This window comes from Phoenix dactylifera, chromosome 2, assembly GCF_051530095.1.
Source record: "Phoenix dactylifera cultivar Ajwa chromosome 2, Ajwa_hap1_PhDact_Kaust_v1.1, whole genome shotgun sequence".
NCBI classification, from domain to species: domain Eukaryota; kingdom Viridiplantae; phylum Streptophyta; class Magnoliopsida; order Arecales; family Arecaceae; genus Phoenix; species Phoenix dactylifera.
In genome coordinates, this window is record NC_143191.1 from 39,056,280 (window position 1) to 39,070,963 (window position 14,684).

General features: G+C 39.2%; 1 protein-coding gene, 1 non-coding gene and 1 pseudogene across 3 annotated transcripts; 2 read left to right on the forward strand and 1 right to left on the reverse strand.

The window, feature by feature from the left end:
- Window positions 1–258: 258 nt before the first annotated feature.
- On the reverse strand, window positions 259–859 carry LOC103723828 (uncharacterized). Its single transcript, XM_008814884.6, has one exon. It carries the CDS (start codon window positions 683–685, stop codon window positions 509–511), a length of 177 nt encoding a protein of 58 aa, XP_008813106.1. The 5' UTR covers window positions 686–859; the 3' UTR covers window positions 259–508.
- Window positions 860–1,741: 882 nt separating this feature from the next.
- LOC149768313 (histone H1-like) lies at window positions 1,742–10,175 on the forward strand (annotated as a pseudogene). The gene has a single exon (XR_016399344.1). The product of XR_016399344.1 is annotated as a histone H1-like (transcript).
- TRNAT-AGU (transfer RNA threonine (anticodon AGU)) lies at window positions 7,448–7,521 on the forward strand. The gene has a single exon. It is a non-coding gene; the product is annotated as a tRNA-Thr (tRNA).
- Window positions 10,176–14,684: the final 4,509 nt, after the last annotated feature.

Genomic DNA, 14,684 nt, shown 5'->3' on the forward strand with positions numbered 1-14,684 from the left:
AATATAACCGACGATTTTAATTATCCCAGTTGTGGTTTTAAACCTAATATTTAACCTTCCTTCAATTTTGGAGTCAATTGTTCTAAGAGAAGCTATAAGCAAGCAAGCGCAGGTCTTCAGGGTATAATCCTCTTATAGCCTGAACTACATATACTATTTCATTCTGTCCATGAATTGATCAACGGCAGAGAATAAAACAAGACATGCACGGCTGGTGGAATCCAGCATAATTCAACCAACCCAAGTCGCAACTAATAATTGAGATCACGTAACAACGTGTGGGATTGCATTCAATTCATCATCACCCGAGCAAATGCAGCACAAACCAATCTCACAATCCAACCTTCACTTCATCGCCAGAACAAGTGCGATATGAGACAAAAAGAAGGAACCGAACCGAATAATTAATGCATAGATTTGCCAAGGAATTAAACCAAATGAGGAATTAATTATTCATTCATTTTGAGAACACGCCACAACGGAAACTTCTCTCCTGCATTTAAAGAATCTAGTGCAAGTAATAGGCGAAGAGGGAGAGGACGGAGGCAGCGACGAGGGTCTCGAAGGCAGGGGCGACCGCGAATGAGCCACTGGAGGGGCCCGGTGCCGGGGCCTCAGCAGCCAGCGCGGTGGTGGCCGAGGCAGCGGCGACGAGGACGGCGCAAACGATCGTCTTCATCTCCATCGTGGTCGAGCTGCAGGAAGCCTGCCTTGGATCTTTGAAAAGCTTGGATGGAGACCCCTCTATCGAATGCTTTTGCGCTCAGAAAGCTTGAGATCAGGGCAAGGAATTCGGTGGGAGGGATCTTATAGGAAGGGTTGGTGATTGGTTTTGCCATAGATAGTAGTTTAATTAACGCGGGGGGGGGGGGGGGGGGGGGGAGAGAGAGAGAGAGGTTAGAGTCCTGCGGCCTTTGTTTTGTTAGGGCTTTTTTTTGTGGGGTTGGTGGCCCTCCATGTGGTGGTGGGAGGGTGTTTCGCCGTTTACGTGCGGCCATGTGCATGGGAATTTTCAGGCGCTGGGCGAACGAGATGACCGGGTCAGCTTAGTTACTAATGGCTGATCAGGGGCGAGATGCATATGTTTGCATGGCCAAGTTTCGATAAATTAATGATGTTTGGATCCTCTAGTGAGATTTTTGCACTGCACAATATTATACCATGTTGGATAGCCACCAAGTTATCTATATTGGAAATGAATGGTTGCCATTCATTACTGAAATGCTTGGGACTTGGATAAGTAATAACTGTTCATAATCATATCTGAGATAGATGATATGGTAGCTATTTAGCGTGGTTCGCCGATGAATGGACAACATTTGTGGAAGGCTATTGGATGAATTTGCTGCCCTTGTGTATGGAGGGTGTCACTCATGTGGGAGCACCGTAAGTTGGGCCCACTACAGTGGGTGGCTAATTGTTAAATCGATCAGTAATCGAAGGCATTATTTTATCGTTGGGACATGGCCCATCAGGAAGATGATTGGTGGCACGGCCGAGTGCGGACTGTCATGGACCACAAAATTGTTGATATTTAGAGGAAGCCCACCAAGCCCAGGCTGTTGACAGAGGAAATCCACCAATCTCGGCTATTTAGACGCAGAAAAGTAGCAACACACCACAAATGATTCCAATTGCAAGGTTGATTTGGTTTGGTTTGATTGCAGGTTGAGGCTTAATTTTCTTCTCAAGGGAACAGAAAATGCTAGGAAAATTAACATTGCTAACAGGGAAAATTCTTTGATGCATCCTTTATGCCTACAAATGGGATCCATAAGAACTGATTTATAAACTAGGATCATCTACAATACGTGTTTTGCATCGTAAGGAGCTGTGCATCCTTCAGCACCTGCCCTGTTTCCAGTCCCAAAAATGGATTGCTATGGTTCATCTCCCCACCTATCAATAATTTTATCTGAATTGTTTTGCAAAAAGGAATAAAAAATATACAATTTTGGCAAAATCTTGGATCCAAGATGAACAAAAAAACCCTCAAATAAATAAGTTGATTTGAATTAATTGTAGGTACGCAATGATAAAATATTGTATTTGTGACCTGTGAAGGCAGAGCCGCCGCCTCTGGATCCCAGGCTGCCTGCGCTGGGCCCCACACCAGCTGGTCTTTTTATTATTATTATTATTTTATTTAGAAACTACTCCTATGCGATGGCCCATCACTCCTCTCAGCTTTTGTCGCTTCCGCGTCCTCTCGCGCTCCGCGGCTCTCGTTCCTACCTCAGCCCGAACTCATTAATAGAGCCCCTTTTTCTCTTTCTTTCTTTTTTTTTTCCCCCTCCTCAGGCAGTGGGCCGGCTTAAAGCGGATTCACTGGAAAATATTATTTTTTCTTCCTATTTTAGCTCTGATGCCTTCCCTATAGTGGGCTCAAAAATTAGGCCGGCTCTACCTCAATCATATGGCATGGACCAGCATCTTCTTGGTGGTGCGGTGGTGCTCCTGCTCGCTCTCTGCGCGGTTGCGGTGGCGGAGCGGGAGGGCGAGATGGTGCAATCCCCCTCCCCATCTCCACTCCTAGGGGCGGCGGCGACGATGCCGGCATCTGCCACAGTCATGGGATGCTCTCTTCTCTTCGCTCTCATCCTCTCTTAATGATGACAGTAACTGTTGGTCTTTGGATTGTTATCACGAGATTTATCACATGGTGTGCTGTGATTCTTCTGAGATTATTGGGGGGCATTATTTTGGAGCAATTTGTGATTAAGAATGAGTGGAGTGCTGGATTCTTTCATTTATTTCAATCTCCTTTGCCACCTCGCATTTACATCCTGAGGGTGCTTCTCCGCGTGCTAGCTAATGGGAGAAAATGTCTAATATCCTAACCATTAACCTCTTCCGCGGCGAGTATGTACCCAATGACTCTATTTTAATTATCATCTCAATTTATATCATTTTAGTTTCTCACTTTCTATCCCGTGTCGGATTATCATAACTTGCTTTACTAGTTTATTTTTTTGTATGTTTTTTTTTTCTTTTTATTTTTTTTTGCTCCGACAGGTGGATCATACCTGACGAATGCGGATATACCCAATAAAGTCAAAAAATAGCATACATCGGAGTGCCAAAGGCAATTCCCCATCTCCAACCCATAGAGTACCGCCGGAGTGACAGGCTACATAAGCAGCCACCCAATCCGCAGCCCCACTGGCTTCGCGGTATATATACTTGGCCTGGAAAGCCTCTCCATCCCTCACCATAGCCCAAATGTCCCGGAGCAATAGGTGGTCACAATCGTTACCCCTTAGACCCCTCCAGATCCAACTAATAATGGTGGCTGAGTCACCCTTCAGGATGATGGACCTAGCCTGTAATACGCACCGGGCATGACGAAGGCCTGCCCAAACAGCTCTCAGCTCCACATTCGAAACCGAAGTGTCAAATAACTGATTGCCCCCAACAACCACAACCCTGGTAGACGAGTCCTGAATAACAAAATCTGCACCATCCCTCGTGCCGCCGTCCAGAACCGACCCATCAAAATTGACCTTGAGGAAACTCAGAAGTGGGGCTTCCAGATAAAAAACAACGTACAGGATGTTGCCGAAGCAGAGTGGGAATCCCAGATATCTCAAGCTATTAAAGTCTCGGCGACATACGCCGTTCACCAAATGTACGAGCATTTCTGGCCAACCAGATCTGGTATGCCGTACAACTCTCTCGAACCTCCTCCCGACGAAGCACCGGAGACTCCAAGCCCTGATGTAGGGCCTATAAGAACTGATCCCTACGTCGCCACACCTCCTGCGAGACCCCTGCTAGACGCCAAGTCACCCTAGCTCATGTGCACTGAAACAAGCATGGTCCACCGTTTCGAACACACAGCAAACCAAACACCCTAGTGGGATCCTAAGTCCTCGTCCTCCAAGAACAGCTCTCGTGGGAAGATGGTCCTAGACAACCTTCCAAAGGAACAACGTAACCCTCGGGTGGAGTCCCAATCGCCAGATCCAGGCACAGTCCGACCCAGGCTCATACTCCAGCCGAAGAATGCGGAAAAGATCGCCCACCCTGACGCTGGTTTTGGTAGAGGAACTCCACACCCGCACATCTGGTTCACCACTCCCTGGTAAAGAGAAGGATCAGATCCACTCCGCCAGATGCTCCCCGAAGAACTGGGCCAGTCGAGTCTTATCCCAACCGGCCCTCCACGGGGGCCATAAGATTACAGACATGTAGGCCATCTCCAGCCTCGACACTAACCGTAGTCGGCCAAAGCCACAGAGGGAGGGCATCGACCCATGGGTCCCCAACTACCTCGATGCTACGCCCATCGCCTATCGGCCAACGGGTATGACCCGACACCGTAGGCAGGTACCTCGCTATCTCGCGCCATAAAAAGGTACATCTCCGCCCTCCTCGAGCCCAGCCCTCTGGGCCCACCCCCCATACCGGGCAGTCATGATCCGGCTCCAGAACCCCTGCGGCTCTAGAATGAAATGGGTGGCATGCCGGGCAAGGAGCAACTCCCGTCTCTTTAGGAGAGACAGAACTCCTAGACCACCCTCACTGAGAGGGAGACAGATACTCTCCCATGCCACCAAGTGCACCCCTCAATCCCCTCTATACGAGCCCTATAAAAAGCCCTGAAGAAGTCGCTCGATTTTCAGTAGTACTAACCTCGGCACCACCTTGTTGCCATGAGATAGATGGGCATGAAGCCTAATACAGATCTGATCAGCATAACTCTACCCATCATAGATAGAGATACTGTCTGCCAACCCTCTAGCCTGCTCTGGATCCGTTGCATAAATCCGGTACACTCGAACACCCGCAATCTCTTACCTGAGATCGAAACACCCGGCCCAAACTATTTTTTACTTCTGCAGGTTATCATGAGTTTGATTTTGGATGCATTGTTATTTTTTATTTATAAAGCTACGTTTATTACATTATTTCTTTATATTGCGAGTTATTGTACATATTTGTAGGTCAGCTGAGTCTAAATTATTTCTGAAGTTTCTGTTTACAGAAATAGTTGTTCATCATATAGGCTAGATTTCTTTGGTGATTAACTTGTGACTTTCTTTTTCTTTTTCTCTTTTTCTTAAAAAACCTTAATTAGAGGAATTCATTTATTTATAACACCAATAGCCTATCTGCAAACAGATAGCAACATAGCACACAAACATTCAGAATAAGAGATCGCTCACGGCTGATGTGGAGGGCATTGGATGTTCAAGAAACCAGCAGGATAGTTTATGGGTTTTTGGGATGCACCTGCAAGACCTGCACTATAATTAGTTCTAGAGTTTGTGAAATGCACCTTCTAAGAATCGAATTTAGAACCTCTAGAGGATGTGGCTTCTAATTGCCGAGTTTCTTATTCAATAGAAACTCATACTCAGAAGTCAGAATGTACCTCTCTATTTCCTCAGTAAACATTTTGATCTGTTGAGCCCCGATCCAAAGATCGACAACAAATTGGGTCTGAGTTACCACAGCTACAAAAATCACAGGTAAAAGTTACAGCATCAAAGAATGATGAGCTAATATACACTAAAATTTTTATCAGGTGTCTTTTTGCCTGTTAAAAAGCAATCATAGCAGAGGTTACTTTTCAAATAAAACATATATTTACCACCATGACAAACACTAAACAAACTTCTAGTCACGAAGAACTGCCATTGAAATTTCTGAGCTTCCAACAAACTTCTCAGCACTAGTCATGTCTGATGCTGAAAATGCAGATCTGGTTGTGCTGAAACCTGGATCTTATAGCGGCGGCTTTCACTGACGTTAAGAGCCTCACGTAAAAGCACAAAAGTTCCTGTCAACATGAATATATACATCACCCGTCCAATCATGAATCCAGTAAAAATGCTATTTATTCTACATATATTTACAAAGGTTCTTGCTGAGCCACCGGCGGAGGCCCCGACGGAGCCCCAGCTCTGGCAGGAGAAGCCGGCGAAGGTGAAGAAGCTCATAGACCCGAAAGACTCCGCCCCTTCCTAGCCTCCCTATTTCCAGATGATCAAAGATGCGATCTTGGCGCTCAATGAGAAGACTGGCTCCAGCCCCTGCGCCATTGCCAAGCAAATGGAGGGGACACAGGCGAACTACAAGAAGGTCTTGGCCATCCAGTTGAGGACTTTCACCGCCAAGGGGCAAGCTTGTGAAGGTGAAGGGAGACCAGGAAGTAGGAAAAGGAGAAGAAGCCAGTAAAGGAGGCTGTCTCTGCTCCGGTCAAGAGGAAGACTGGTGCTGCTGCTCTGTTTTAGTCTCAAAGTTCTAAAGCCAAGAAAAAACCGGAGGTTAAGAAGGACAAGAAGGCCATCCTCGCGAAACCGAAGCAGCCCAAGTCCATTAAGTCCCCTGCAGTCAAGAAGGCTACTGCCTGATGGTGGAGATAGATGATCTCCGTGACTCTGTTCAACATTGTATGAATACTTGGTTTAGATTCCTGTGAACTTGACCTGTATATTTTGGTTGCCTCTGTGAGTCTTTGCTCTTTTTGTAGATTATGCTTTCGTTTTCCCGATCAACCCATCTGGTGAATAATGATAATGGAACGTCAATAATATGCACTTTTACTGAACAGAAAAACATGAACATATAAATCGCCTGTCCAATCATGAATATATCAAACACATGCATATTATTAATCCATCAAATTTAAGTTGATCCAAAACATAAATAAGTGTGTGTGTGTGTATATATATATATATATATCTTAATATCAGAAAGACCCAGAAATCAAACAAAAGAATAAATGAAAGAAATGAAACAATTCTCTATGCAATTTCACTTCTCAGTGTGTTCAACCTGAAAAACAAGAGAGACATGGTGACATTATTTTACAGAAATATTGCTCAACTGTAAATCTGTAACATAAAATAACTTTTAATTAGGATAAAAACTAAATAAGAGAAATGCTAGTACAATAGTATAAGGCCAGGCAGCTTTACATAGAAAAGCCATTGGTGATTGGATCTGAACTATCAAAAAGAAATTGCAGAAGTTCTTCAGCTTCATTTTTGCTCCTTTTTCTTTCTTTGGTAGATTTTAGTCATGCTTTTTTCTGCCCTTACTCCTCCTTCAGCTCCACATTACCTTCCCAGCTCTTTCTCAAAGCCTTGGGCCCTGACTCAAACCCTGGAACCAAAGTTGCAACCAAACATCTATTATCTTCATATGCTGGGGAGCTTGAGTTAATACTGGGGTACAACACAGACATTTAGCCAGGTCTCGAAAGTCAGAACTCAGAATTCTCTAAAAGATATATTAACATTATTAAAAAGAGTTTCTATTACCTTTTAAGTCTTGACAAATTCAACATAGAAAAATTTACTCAGAATTCTCTAAAAGCAAATGTTAAAATTATTAAAAAGAGTTTCTATTACATTTTAAGTCTTGACAAATTGAACATAGAAAAATTAAGATTGTAAGTACCAAACTCAGGTCGTTTTTTCACTAGCAATTCATGCTTGCTTTCATAGCTCAGTTGGTTAGAGCACCCGTTTAGTAAGCGGGAGGTCTTGAGTTCAAATCTCAATGAAAGCATTATATATCTTTTTTCAAATCTCAAAACCCTAAATTTCCTTTTTTACCACATAAGATGATTTCCAAATTTTGATCTTCGGAATCCGAGAATGAAATGTTCTCTTAAAGAGACTAGAAAAATCTAATTAGCTTCTACTCCAAGAAGGCTAGCAAAATTTAGTTAGCTTTTAGCCTAAAATGAAACATGCTATCTCAAAATTGGTTGGGAACTTTTTTTTTCTTTTTGAAATTGAAATATCACAATACTATAGAATGGCATTCCACAATTCATCAGGAGTGTAAAGAATAAAGTTCAGTTACTGTGATACCAATTAAAGTACAAGACAAGCAATGTCATAATGCAAATACAAGACCAGAGAGCTTTAAATAAGAAAAAAGCATAGAAAAAGTTATTTATTTGCAAAGCTGCAGATTTCCTACTACAGTATGTAAGCTTTATAATTTACTTGCCCTGTGGGATTTTCTCACAAAAAAAAGTCCTGCTGTAGTTGTACGGGTAAGTTGCAGAACAAGGATCGCATTCCGAGAACTGCTTGCTGTAGGACACAATGGCTCATTGAACAATCTTACAAAACTACAAGCACAACTAACTAGCAAACAACATTCTGAATTTGGTCGTGTATTGAATTTCCGTTACAATGATAATACCTGTTAGTAAATGTAATAGAAAAATTTCCAAGTAACATTACTCTGAAATCCATAGGTGCATACTATGGCCAAATAATACTATTCTCACAGCGATTAGCGGTTGGTCATACATTTTCATTCAGGAAAAAGATAATAGTTTTGCCAAGCTAAACTCAAGCGTATTTAAGGAGCTTGGTTTGTGATGCTGAATTTGAACTCCCTTCACTTGGCAATAGGTACCCAATTAAAGACCCACTCAAAAAGCTCAGAGTGCAATATAAAGTTATCATTTTCTAAATCAGCATGAGTGATTCTTATGAGAAAATGAATGGCTATTCTAGACAGCATTCAAGGTATGCAGACAAAAATCAAGTAAAAGATGTAGATAGATGACAATTGATAAACCAGGATTGTAGATCAAGGTAATATGAATCTATAAAAAAGATAGTGTCAGCTGATCATAAAATTTCATAACCACAACAAGTGATGTACAAATTACCCCAAGATAGAAAAGACCTTGACCAGTACCATGGTAAGTTAGTGACAAAATAATGTTAAAAATTTATATAATGTACCTGTGATTGTGAAGGTAAAGAAGCAACATGAAAGGAAAAACTGTAATAACAAAAGAAAATCAGATGATCAAATATTTATTATCATCAAGCTAATAAATAGATGCAGACTTTCCACGATAACGCACCAAGCCAACTTTCCACTGTCATATAAGCAACACTGGCTGAATTATCAAGACATTCAGACTTCATGTATGTAAATCCATGAGCAGAAGTACGTGTTGATGCATAGAAGTATATAAAAAAACTCTAGCACCATAAAGAAAAGAATATTCATATCAGAAGTCAACTAAATGGAGAGACATGCTTATACCATGGCACAATTTCTTGTGACACATAAAAATGATAAATTAATGGAAGACCCTAAATGAAAAATGGTTGTGCATATCTAATCAGTACATATGATGTCTCGACACTTGCTATGTAGTTAAATTTATAAACACATGATACATGAAGGCGCATGCTGTATTAATTTACTAAACTGAAAATAAACATAGATGTCAACTCAACTATAAACTTCAGCATTAGCGAATTGGCCTGCTCAGATGGATGATCATTTGGTTTGTTGTCCAGATATCTAATGGCTAAAATCTATAGATTAGCTTATATAATGTCCTTAGAGTTATTGCATCATGTTGATGGTCGGTATAACAAAAAGAGGCAATGATGATGATTTCAGAATTTTATCATTCAATATGCTGCCATGGGTTTCTATAGCATGATCAGATAAGGCAGAAAATATTGAAAATCTATAAATTAACTAGAATATCTAGGAAAATCAAGAATATCAGAAAATAATAAATGAAAAAGAAAAGGTGATCTTGAGGTGACAAATTTGTAATCAAATCCCACAATAGCAGAGGTTCAAGGAACGCCTATATCCACACCTTCCTCAAAGACCCTTCAGAATAACCAAAAATAATACAAAAAAAGGAGAAAAAAAACCTAAATTAGACTAAGATCCAAGCTTCTCTTGGATCCACCAGCCCTACCTACAAAGAACAGAAAACAGGATCTAAAAATGCCCCGGTGGCATCAGCATCTTCAAGTAATCGGTTAGGACTTCTCTGCAATTCCAAGAGCAAAATAAGCAAAAAGAAAATAAAAATCATAATATTGCCAAAAAAAAGAAAGAGAAATAAGGGTTGGTTTAAGGTTTGATTTTGGAGTTAGGATTTTCACATTACAAAAAGTGAGGTGGGAAGAGGTGGTATTTTTGCTTTATCACAAAGAGGGATAGAGGGAAAGAGGGCAATTGTCAAAGCTCAGAGTCCACTGAAACACCTAGGATATCCACCAATTCAAGGCCTAGACAGAAGCTCATACCAGACTCTCAGAAGACACATATTTCACTTTCAAAGTCCCCAAAAGACTTTTCTTAAGCAACATCGAATGTGCACAAAGAAAGGAAAGAGAGGACAGTAGGAAGGCAGAGAAGCAAAAAAAAAAAAACAAGAGGACAGCAGGAAGGCAGGGAAGACTGCAGAATAACATTTGAAAAAATCAATATTTGGGCCTTATAGTCTGCTTGGTAACTAACCCTTGCAATGGCCTCCAAATAAAGCCTGCTGATAAGTTTTTATACTACATAAATTTTATTAATGGCAATTTTTAAATCTTGCCAACTAATTATTATGCTCAATTGGTGATTAACTTCAGAGGCATCCAAAGCAAAACCTACCAGCATAAGTAAAAGCCCCACTTATAAGAATTTTTAGCAGCAGTTTATAATTATGCCAATAAAGAGCACCTCCATATCTTAGCTTCACTGCAGATGATGGATTAGGGTAAAATTTGGAGCCAACGACTTTGAGCTCAACCTTGAACATTTTAGGAAAAAAAGTACATCTCGATCCACCCAAAACCCATGAGACTATGATTTCTACTATCAATACATTTGTAAAGCACAAAAATAGGACCTACTAATGATGCATTGGTATATGTGAATCTAAAACTTTTCTTTTCTTTTTATGCAGAGACAATTTATTAACATATATGAATACTATTTCTATATGTATGAATGTTACTGTCTCAAAACATCCAAATCCTAAGAATTGCCTGCAATAGACGTATCCACAAATCCTTTACAGATTCCTAAAATGTTCGACAAAGGCCAGCCCTAATTAACATAAAAGAATATAACTGTGCAAATCTAGAAATTACCATGGATATATGTATGCATAATACTGTCAAAATTTTCATATTTTCAAAACTTCATATACTGGACGGCATCTAAATCCTCTATGAGCTCTCCTGGTGCTTATACCTGATAGCCTTCAGAAGTTTATGCGAAAGGAAGAAGCCTACAGCAAAAATTCTCAACTTGAAGCAAAACCAAGAAATGTTCGATGCAACTCTTGGGATACATCTTGTTCCACCCTATCTAATATCTGATGAATGCTATGCTGCATCAATGACCTCAATACGGATGGTCCAAATTTAAGCTTTAGACCTCCTAGCAAGTAAGCTGATTCTTTCATTAGGTAAGGGTGTTATGGAACATAACCTAAGAGTATTGTAATCATAGTTTTAAACTTGAAGTCAGCTCTTGTCTTGACCATGATGATATTGTTGTTGCTTGTCGGGCTTGCAGGTATTCTTTTCACATTTAAGTCTACATATGATCTTCATATTCTACTTATTAGATTTCTCAAAATGCTATCCTTTTGTTTATGTGACAAAAGATTAATCCTAATTATTTAAATTATATACTTCCAAATAGTAAACTTAAAAAGAGCTTTGATGTTTTTGACTTTCTCCACTTATATAACTCTAACCCCTACATTCCCATTCCTCCTCTACCTTGTTCTTTAGTCACACACTTGTATATCATGTCAACTATCCAAGTCATGTAACATAATCAAAGTTCAAAAGAAATACGAAAAAGTTCAGATTTGTCGAATAAAAGAAATTAAGAAAGAATTGGGGTGGGGAGGGGGCAGGAAGAACACTTAAGATGACACATAATTATGAATCTTTACCAATTATGGGTTTTGTTTTCTAAATTTATCTTCTGTAAGGTAGTTTACACAGCATGAAAGTTGCACCTGCTTTAAGCATGGACTCTCTTAGGATTTTGTATCATAAACAATATCAACACATAATGATTTTATATTACCGATTATACAACAACTCTGGTTCTATCTGTTGTTATGTGCAATGTCAAATTGTTTTCATGCTTTTGAAAACAGTAATTTTTCAACAGCTTATTCACTTTAACTAGACTAATAATCATGTATAGGATCATAATCCAAAATCCTGAAAGAGAAGCATATGAAAAAATGAACTCAGGGCACCTGACAGGCTTTAAAAAAGGAAGGCTGAATAACTAAGCATTTACAAAATCATAAAGACAAAATAACTAGGGAAAATTATTTTAAGTCTACCAAACAAAGTAGCCCAAAGTGAAATATAGTGGCTCAGTTTAGGTTTTAACTATCATTTTGGTATTTCAATTGAGCTGTTTTCACATGTCAGTCCATGGTTTTGAACGGTAAATCAAGAAAAACATTTTTTTTAAAAAAAAGATATAGACAAAAAAAAGTTTGCTTGCACCTCAGTGATGAGATATTTGAGATATTCGAACTCAATTAGCAAAATTCATGCTCAAGGAGGCAAGAAACAATAACTCAGACAATCAAGACATGAGATACCAAATTTAAGAGCAAATCAAAAACATGCAGAAAAAATAAAAGAAAACCAAACAAAGAAAAAGAAAATGAAAGTAAGAAAATAACCTGATTAAAGCATCCAAGAAAACACAACTCCCTCAAGATTCGAAAAAAAATCAAGCCAAGAAATAACAATTCAAATAACAAAGATACAACACACCAAAATTAAGCTAAAATCGAAGACATTAACAAAAATTCAAAAGTCAAGAAATAACAACTCAAATAATGAAGACATGAGATAAACCCACATCAAATGCATTGGAACGACATTAGGGAATACAAAATATAGAACAAACAAAATCAAGGCTGCATTTCTTTGCAGATTAAAGGAGGGTTAAATGGAAGGAAGGCCCATTCACTCCACTTATTCCACAAACACACCAATTGCTAGAAAACTGGCCCATTTATTCCGATGGTAGAACAGGTATTTTGAAGAGTAAACCGAGCTGCTATTTTCACTTAAACCATAAAAGTAAATACTAAAAAGGGTTAGAAGTAAGTTAAACCGTCCAACCAAGAGAAGCCTAAGAATATAAATTGATTGAAGAAATAGAGAAAACATAGATAAGATAAGACTTAGAAAAATGAAGAAGCAAAACATGAAAAATCAAACAATGAAGACTTGAGATACAAAACTTAAGCCCACATGAAAAACCATAGACAAGAATATCGAACAGAGAACATGAAAATGAGAAAACATACTAAACGCATCCCAGAATTCACTTTGATAGAATTTGAATCTGCAATAAGTTCAGAAGAAGGTACAGCAGAAAAGAAGAGAGCCAAGATTAAATTGATCTAACTAAAGGAGTAACTGACCCCCTCTTCAATGGATTTATCAAACGACAAAATCTTTTACAAATATAGTATATAGACACAAGCCATTCCTGTCCTTTTGGTAAGGTTTGCTTCCTTCCTGAGATATGCACAAAAGTAAAACATATTGGTGTCTACAATCCTTTAAAGCCTTTTTCCCAGGCCTTGAGCTATGAGCAGAATAAGAAGGAAAAAGAAAATGAATTTCTATGTGATGCTTTAAAAAATTGGCATGCCGAACATTTACTAAATGGTCAAAGAGCAATAGAATAGTGTCTATATGCATACATATGCATATGCTTAGACATAAAGATATACATGATTTGATTTTCTTTTATCAGATGACTAAATAAGATTGCAAATCATCTCAACCAACACCAGTTCATATGGAGCTCGCCATCATTTAGTACACAAATAGGTTAATTAGAGTAAGCACGTCCACCAACCTGCATCCATGTGTCAAAATACACAGCTGCTAAAGATAACGTTTCCCATTTATTTTCAGGGTTATGTTATATTTATGAATAAAAAGGTTTCTTTTTTCATGAACCACACAATATCAGCAATACCTACTGCAACAAGAGAATATCAATACCCACTGTAAGAGATACACCCCTTTCATGGGACAAAAATCAAGCCTTCCTGCATATACCAACAGTTCATTCTTTTCAAGTGGCTTCAAAAGGATCAGAGGCAAAAACAATTAAAGGTGAATGTATAAGAAAATGGATGACTTCATATACCCTGTTCAGAAAGAAACTTTGGAAAACATCTGAATATCAAAAACTTTTTAGACATATGCTGAGGATTTCTGAAGAGGGTGGAAAGATTCAGTATCACGCTAGCTGCAATTTGTTTAACTGTTCTAAAGCAAATAATGTAAGAGAAAAGGAGAAGGTTTTAGAAGTTTCAGCTCAGAAAAGACAAGCAATGCAATCTATATCATGTGATTAAGAAATAATTCACTACTACTACTACTACTACTAAAAAAAGAATAAAACTTACATTTCTGTCCGCTACTTCAGTGGCAAATTCAATATGACAGATCTCATAAAGCTTCCACCAGCAACAATAGCCAACCGGATCTCAAAGAATTCAACAGTATAGGGGAAAGAAGCAATTAAACTAGTGCTCATCAACACATTGCACATAATATATATAGCTAAAAGAATTTAGATACTTTAGAAGATAAAATACATTACACATCAACCTGTCCAGCTCCAAATGACAGGTTTCCAACAAAATATTGTTTTTAATCCATATGTCAGATTTTGATTACTAGCAAGAGCAAAGTTTGCCGTCTCGGTATCAGACCCCATATCGACACCATTCTATTATAGTGTCAATATACAATACGGTACAAATCAGCAAGATGTACCGAGTGTTAGTACGGTACGAGATTGCATAACGGTATGGTATGGTGCATCCGATATAGTACAGTACTAACCGGTGTAGCAAACCTTGAGCAAGAGTTTTT